The sequence below is a fragment of the Trachymyrmex septentrionalis genome, unplaced genomic scaffold (genome assembly GCF_001594115.1).
Source record: "Trachymyrmex septentrionalis isolate Tsep2-gDNA-1 unplaced genomic scaffold, Tsep1.0 scaffold53, whole genome shotgun sequence".
NCBI classification, from domain to species: Eukaryota; Metazoa; Arthropoda; class Insecta; order Hymenoptera; family Formicidae; genus Trachymyrmex; species Trachymyrmex septentrionalis.
Window position 1 is genome coordinate 2,796,367 of NW_017305705.1, and position 7,997 is coordinate 2,804,363.

General features: G+C 31.1%; 3 protein-coding genes and 1 pseudogene across 3 annotated transcripts in view; 2 read left to right on the top strand and 2 right to left on the bottom strand.

Moving 5' to 3' along the window:
- The window catches only part of LOC108752025 (FACT complex subunit spt16), a 10,913-nt gene extending 6,246 nt beyond the window's left edge, over positions 1–4,667 (top strand). The window contains exon 18 of the mRNA XM_018492605.1: positions 4,519–4,667. The gene's annotated coding sequence lies outside the window, so the exon portion shown is untranslated. The remainder of the gene's footprint in view (positions 1–4,518) is intronic.
- On the bottom strand, positions 1,695–4,221 carry LOC108752027. Its single transcript, XM_018492610.1, has 2 exons — positions 4,055–4,221; positions 1,695–2,856 (listed from the first exon to the last, which is right to left on the bottom strand). The coding sequence occupies exon 2, from the start codon at positions 2,854–2,856 to the stop codon at positions 2,563–2,565; it is 294 nt and encodes a 97-aa protein (XP_018348112.1). The 5' UTR covers positions 4,055–4,221; the 3' UTR covers positions 1,695–2,562.
- On the top strand, positions 3,419–5,188 carry LOC108752029 (annotated as a pseudogene).
- A 157-nt stretch (positions 5,189–5,345) lies between these two features.
- Positions 5,346–7,997, bottom strand: part of LOC108752026 (allantoinase) — a 14,930-nt gene continuing 12,278 nt past the window's right edge. The window contains exons 4-11 of the mRNA XM_018492609.1: positions 7,110–7,256; positions 6,984–7,029; positions 6,820–6,916; positions 6,552–6,738; positions 6,124–6,256; positions 5,837–6,009; positions 5,711–5,743; positions 5,346–5,623 (exon numbers count right to left, since the gene is read on the bottom strand). Coding sequence (XP_018348111.1) covers positions 5,471–5,623; positions 5,711–5,743; positions 5,837–6,009; positions 6,124–6,256; positions 6,552–6,738; positions 6,820–6,916; positions 6,984–7,029; positions 7,110–7,256 — 969 coding nt within the window. The 3' untranslated portion in view covers positions 5,346–5,470. The remainder of the gene's footprint in view (positions 5,624–5,710; positions 5,744–5,836; positions 6,010–6,123; positions 6,257–6,551; positions 6,739–6,819; positions 6,917–6,983; positions 7,030–7,109; positions 7,257–7,997) is intronic.

Below are 7,997 nucleotides of genomic sequence, written 5' to 3' on the forward strand. Positions count from 1 at the left end.
TCAAAAAGAGAGCGTTGCATTAGAAAATTATTTCATAGAGTGTCGTGATATTTTCGAACGTGTGAAAGATACTCATTTACAATACATCTGTACTGATAAGAAATATAATATAGAACAGCATTGATATAAACATTTCGGATGGAGTTTAAGTATTATAGAAAAAAATAACAATTAAAATGCAAGATAATGTACTAATGATAAGTGCGATTCACACATAGCACTATTTGGATCTTGAATTTTTCTTCGTGCTTACTAAAATTTGCATACTTCAAAATATTTTTTAAATCATAGGATTAATAATTACAATATTTAATATTATTTAAGAAAGTATGTCTTATATGACTTTTTACATGCTTTGGTTACTCAGAAAGGTGGAAATACATTTGTAATTAATAATAATAAAGCTCTATAAGTATAAAACAACATAAAAAGAAGGGCAAAGAGCTAATAATGTAGTAACAAACTTTAATTAAATAAAAATTTAATCATAAATTACAAAACGACAAACAAACGTTTCGACTTCGCTCGTCATTTTCAATGTTGTAATATTAAAACATCGCTATAAAAATATCTATGGTATTACATTGTTCATATCATGTAGTGCCTTGCGAGTAAGTTATTAGAAGTAGTCAGAAAACATTCTAGAAACGTGACCATAAACAAAACATTAATACTTGATACATACGGATTAATAATATATATATAATACAATCATATACCTTATCAATATCGGTGAAAGAGAAAACGCAGGTGTTTGGTAATTCATATCGCACAATGCTTTTTAAAAAATTTTTTTGAAGCAAATTTGTAAGAGTAGTGAATATCTGACTTGCACAATATCGAATAACGCAATGTCGAAAAGAAAAACACTAATCGAGAACGGAAAACGACAAAAAAAGGGGGAGGGAAAAAGGAAAGAAGATATTAGGAAGGATATTGTGCGATATAGATTACCATCTACCTGCGTTTTCTCTCCTTTTTATTAATGGACTCTCAACACTTTTATCGACAAGGTGATATTGACAAGGTATATGATATTATATATATATATTATTAATTCGCATGTATCAAGTATTAATGTTTTGTTCACGATCACGTTCTAGAATGTTTTTCTGTCTACTTTGAATTCTGATATAACTGCCTCGCAAGGCACTATACGATATGAACAATGTAATACCATAGATATTTTTATAGCGATGTTTTAATATTACCGCAACATTGAAAATGACTCGAGCGGAGTCGAAACGTTTGTTTTGTAATTTATGATTGAATTTTAATTTAATTAACATTTGTAATTCTTCTCATCGAGCTCATGCGTTCCGTGTACGCTGAAAAAAGATTAATGATTCGAAATTTTTAATGAAGAAAATAATTTAATCACCGAAATGAATCGAAAATTACCGAAAACTCATTTACATAGTTCTCAGATTTGTATCTTAACATAATAAAACTGTTTTTAAGTTATTTAACATTAATGTACAAATGTCATTTGTGATTTTTATATTCCAAAATGTATGTAATGTTGATACATGAAAATATTTGTTTTTATTAAAACGCCCTACTTACTCGTGAAAGAAATTCATCATTATTATGTGATGGTATTATAGATTTCTAGAAAAATATATGATCTGAGTACAATGTATTTGCGAGAAATTAGTTTAGAAATTTGAGAAAAAGAAATGAAATAAGAAACACTAACTACAGTAACTATTTTTTATTAAGCTTTTGTAACTGGTAGCATAAGATGAAAGTGTATTATTGTTATATAATGATTTGTCTGATAGATCTATCTTATTTACGTATGCACAGCTGTATATATAAAAGAAAGTGAAAGTTCCACAAAAAGTATGAATTGAGACCTTCCGTTCTCAATATAGATATGTATTATAATAATGAGACAATAAAATTAGCAGAGCAGAAAACGGAAAACATGATCTCATAACCCTATCGTGCTTTGATTATGTTGAAATTTTCGATTTAGCTGTGTCATGTAATAAACCACAGAACAGAAAAGTCACGTTTAGTAACATGATAAATAGAAGTGAAAGTACGCTTCTTCGATGAGTAGTTCTGCAACTTTCTCTATGATATATCGCTAGCAGCATACATAATTCAGACTAAGAGATCCTTATGAGAATACATGATTAATTTCACGATCTGCAAACTGCGCATTTTGAGGAATGCCTACTTATTTCAATGTTAAGTAATCTATGAAGCTATCGAAAAAGCAACGAAATTATGCAAGACAAGTACAAAGTATTTTGTTATAAAGTACACTGTGATATTTTTTACACGTGCAATATCGATAATAATCTATTTGTAAATGAATACATAAACGTAATCGCAGGCAGAAAATGATACGTACGTATAAAAATATTTCTCATACAATGTATTTACGAAAAGTGGAAACTTTCTACAAGATGTAAAAAAATGTTTGTGTAATACAAAAGCAAGATACAAGAGAATCACTTATTTACAAATACTTTTCTACGAAGGCACTTAGGATATGATTATTTTTGACATGACGATGACGATAATGACGATTATGCGAGAGGGAAGAATTTAATTTCGACCTATTTGATCGATTTGGGTCTGAAGATTGTTCACCACCTCGGGTGGCACATGATCGCCCAAGATCTCGAAAAGATTGATCCTCTGGTCCCCGGGAATTGATTCGTAAGCAGCCAATTCGATACCCTCTTGAACCTTTTGTATAGTCGCATCCTTCGGAATAAGATAAGTATTCTGAGCTTGCCGGATCGCCTCATTGCTGAAGATTTGCCCATCTTTCTGTGGATACGCGGCAATCATGGTCGCCAGAAGCAATGTGGTCAGGACTATAGTGTGAAATTTCATCTGGAGACAAATTAGGGACAAGATTATTGAAATCACGTAATCAACGCGCGATTCGAGAATATAAAATTCAAAGGTTTCGAAAATATATGTAGGTGTGCTTACAAAAGGTGAAGACTCCAAATAGAATATATACAGGGTGATCCGAAATTCACGAATTCGAAGGTCAGGACATGATACTTTATGCTAAAAGAAACAACTTTTTCCTTTTGCAAAATTGTGTGTAACAAATAGTTTTTTCAGGAGAGCAGGCTGAAGTTATGCCGAGTAAACGCAAAAATTATGTATCGAATGTAATTTTACTACAGGAAAAAGTTGTTCGTTTTAGCACAAAAAACAATTTTTTCCTCTAGCAAAATTGCGTCCGATAAGTAGTTTTTGCAGGAGAGTAGATTGAAGTTAACAAATAAGCGCAACAATTATTTATCGGATACAATTTTGCTAAAGGAAAAAGTTGTTTATTTTAGCATAAAGTATCATGTTCGGTATTCTGAATTCGTGAATTTCGGATCAGTATATATATATATGTATATATATATATAATATCTTACAGAGAGTTTCGCAACTCTATACATAATTCATCAGCTTCGCGTCACGCAAAAAATAAAAATTATGAAGCAATTTAAATGTTACATCAACATAAAATAGTCATCGTGTAAAATGGAGAGGAATAAGATGCTCAGTTATTGGCGAGAGTTTCGTGTGCAATGGTATATGTCCAAAGAGCATTGGTCCGATCTCTCCTTAATGATCGAGGTCGTGAAATTGGAGCAACATTTATGGAGAATTTTTATTACGTAAAATAAAAAGTTGTACCTCGATATAATGACGAAACCATGTGTGTGTGATGGAAATATTATTTTTAGAAATATAGAAATTTTCGCATGTAGTGTGTATTACGTGATATTAATATATATTGCGAAACTAATATTTCTAATTGATAATTTGGACAAACGTATAAATATTATGTGATAAGATGCGACACATTAAAATTTTCTACGTTTATCTTCTTTTTCCTCTCTGAAACATGTGTATATCATACTTCGCACTTTAAGCACAAAATGTTTAAAAAGGCAATTAAGATTGCAAATTGTAATTGAGTAACAATGAAGTACGCATAATACACAAATTCGATCGAAAATAAAATTCACTTTTTTCCTGTATAAAGTAGATTCTTTACTACGTAGATTATGGTACTCACGTTGAAAATACGTTTCACAATCGGCTATCCGAAATGAAACTAAGCGCGCTGCAACGCAGGTTGCTTTTATATCGCAGATGCGTGGTGGCAAAAGAGCGGTGAGAATGCCACTCCTCCTCAAGGAAGATTTACCATTCAGCATGCTTCAAACTGTATGAATACTCGTTTACATATTGCGTGTATTTCATGAATGAAAAAAAGTTTTTAAAATTATAAAACTTACATAACAAAAAGAAAAAATTAAAAGGGAAAAAACAAAAATGTGAAAAACATAAAGAAAATATATTCATAGTCATAGATATTTTCACGTATGTTTTTACCTATATTTTCACTCGTATGTAAATGTCAGATAAAAGCGATGTGGAAATATTTTTATAGTTACGTTTTAAAGATTTATATGTCGGTATATCCTTTTGCGAAAATATGTTACACATATTTATAATAATTTTTTATTAATGTTTCAGGTTATAACGAACAACGTTCTACTATTTATGATTAGAGTAAATATCGAGAAACAGTTAGCGCTAAAAATCGTAACGATCGACGCAAATTTTTCGAGCCATTTCACTCTGCACATTCTCGAAGAGCATCGTGCGACCTGCTGTATATCGGTGCCCTATTGACCAATATTCGATACAGACAAGATTTGCTGTTACCTGTATTGGCTGAAGAGTTTCACTTTTATATGTATGAGTGTGCGCGCACGCACACACACATGTATTGTTATGTATATGTACATAAAATTCAAAAAAATATATGTTTTATATCAGAGCTGGAATTTAGTTGCACATTTCAGCCGATTTTCAGCTTGGTGTTCCCGCTCCTTACTTCATAAATTAATAAACGATAAGTAAATGTATTAGTAAAAGAAGAACGTATTAACATGTTCTCACTCTTCAGCTGAAAAACGAGCATTAAAAAAGGACAATTAAAAAATATTCATGATTATATTCCCGTTTATCGTTCATCAATGGAACAACGAGTATTAAAAATAGGCAATCTCCTCAAAAATATTCATACGCATACTCGTGTATACTCATTATTGTACCTTCGCGGTACTACGAATACTTGCGAGTGCAAAAAATGGGCAAAAAACGGGCTAAAAACAATCTATATGAGATGCAAAAGCGGTGAAAAATTTTTATCTTTGCAAACCCATATATAAATCGTCATAGATCGACATAATAATAGTTTCTCTCTACTGTTAATATTTAATAATTTGTTTATGCGAATTAGTTGCAAAATTGATTTTTATATAATGTACTTTTTATGTATCAAAAATGTTTTTAAATTTCGATCCTATTTCCAGTTGTTTCCTCTTTGACTAATTTTGCCATGGTTTTAATGGATTAAAGCTTTAATGGATTAAAAGCAAAAAACGAAAAAATCCATAAAGATTCGTGAGCGAAATGAAGTTTATTGGGTTTCTGTTGTTTGCAAAATATTTGCATTTAACAGTAATTTCCCTAAAGGTTTATCGCAAATCTCTCCCTCCTTAAAAATAAATCGTCCCCTAAGGACAGTTGCGAGTACTTTTCCAAATAGAATCTTTCCTTGATACGGTGTCAGCTGTAAAAGTAAAAATTTTTGGAGACTTGGTGAGATCTTTCGTAAGAATTATTGTTTTTAATCAGTATAACTTATGTATTTACTTACTTTGTTCTTGTGATAAATGTCGTCTACCTCGATCTGCGAAAATACAATAATTTTTTGATGATACTCGCGCAGTGCTCTGTATTTTTCGAAATTAAAATAATGTATTGTATGTATAACAGAACTGACCTTAATAGATTCCTCTGGATCCCAAATAACAAAATCCGCGTCCTTTCCAACTGATAAATCACCTTTACGGTTTTCGAGACCGCACAACTTTGCAGGTTGACTGCTTAACAGCTTCGAAACATCAAAAAGTGGTATGCCTCTCATTCTCGCGGCTGTCCATATCAATGGTAATCCTATTTGTATTTTTTAGAAGACACTATTATTTATTTTTCTCTTTCCCTCTCCCTTTCTATAATATTTTTATTTTATGCTTTCTACTTTCTAATAAATTTTGTATAAATGTATACCGAATTGCAACGAAGAGATTCCACCCCAAGCAGTTAAAAAATTTCCGGAAGTTTTCAATTCTGACACACAGGGAGAATGATCCGAAACAATCATATCTAACGTCCCATTTTTAACACCATGCCACAATTGTTCCTATAAACATTTGTATAAAATTGAAAATTGACTTATCACGAATAATTTTCATTATCGTGATTTTTATTTAATATTCAAATAAGTTTAAATCTGATATTAAATATAGAAATCACTCGTGAAAACTTAAAAATTGATTCAATTAAAATATTTCTGCATGTTATATATCGATAGATAATGATAAATTTTTTCAAATAGGTATTGCTTTGAAATATCTGCATCGAAGATACAGATATGATAATTACAATTGAAATTGTTAGACAAGAAAAATGGATATTAGGTAAAAAAATTTATTTACTCGATTACTATTTTTCCTGATCGGCGGGCAACATTTGAATTCAGTAAAACCTGCTGGAATCTCTTCCGCGGCTAATACCAGGTAGTGATAACACGTTTCCACGGTTAAAGGTGCACCACGAGTTTTGGCATCCTTTATCAATGCCAAACATTCCGCGCTTGACAAATGCACTATGTGGCATCGAAAGCTTGAGAATTTTATTTAAACATTATTTTTATTACAGAACACTAAAACATCAAAACCAAATCTCTCTTTCTCTTTGACTTACTTATATTTTATACACCAATCACAAATTAATTTTACGGCATCAAGTTCCATGATATCAGGTCGAGTATGCAAGAAAGTGTCATACAATCTTGGATCATCTAAAAATATGCAATACAAAAAAATTAATTCCGTAAAAACTTGTGGAAGTGTTATACTCGTACGTACCTTTTAATAAATTCATTTTCCCATTTTGCTCGAATTCTGCGTGAAACTGTAAACACATTTGTGATTAATCGTCGCGCATAAATTTATAATAACGAAAATGTAAGCAATACGTGATGCAATTGATACCGCCAGCACAGTCTTTGTAGACAGTAATTCCAAAATAGTTTTCTTTACATCATCCACAGAGACATGTGGAAATTCATCAACTCCACTTGGACATAAGAAACACTTAAAACCGACTATACCTGCGTCTATTAACGATCGCAACTCGTGCTAAAAATTGCAAAAGAAAAGAGAGAGATTAGTCACATAAAAATATCTCAGAACACTTATTTTTTTTACAGTTTTATTATTCTCTCTCAGTATAGTACTCTCTCTCTCTCTCTCTCTCTCTCTCAATTACTACCTGTCCATTCAATTTGATATACCAGTATTGACGGTAACAACTAATGAATAAAATAACAAGACAGGGCACTAAGTGTTTATTCTCATAAATAATTGCATGGCACTGTTAAAGTATAACGCAATGTTATTATTTTATATATGTAAGTGTTTAACCAGAAAAAGTATATCTCAAGTGCTTTTTGAAATAAGAATGGGGAATGGAAGAATGGCAGTTTAGGTTTAAAAGATACATAGTTATTATTATATATCACTATGATAGATCGTATGCTAAAGATTTTTGACAACCTACAATTTCATACTGCTGGTCTTGAAAAAAAACGATGGCACATATGCGTGTCATTCGTATCGTAGCACTCAAATAGTAATATCATGCTGGTGCATGTTCTACGAGAGTATAATGTCAATAAAATATTATTATCACACTTGGGTCTTTGGCCATTACAAAATAAATTCGTAAGAAGATTGTTACCGATTTCATATCTTGTAATTGAAATGAGTTTGTTTCCTTTTGAGGTAATAATGCGTCAATACGTTTTCGTTTACATGAATTCGCCCGGGAAAAAATAGCCCATGTATGTATAATCAAATATATATATATATATATATATA

Coding starts and splice junctions, on each gene's coding strand:
- LOC108752027 (XM_018492610.1), bottom strand. CDS start 2,856: ATGAAATTTCACACTATAGTCCTGACCACATTGCTTCTGGCGACCATG.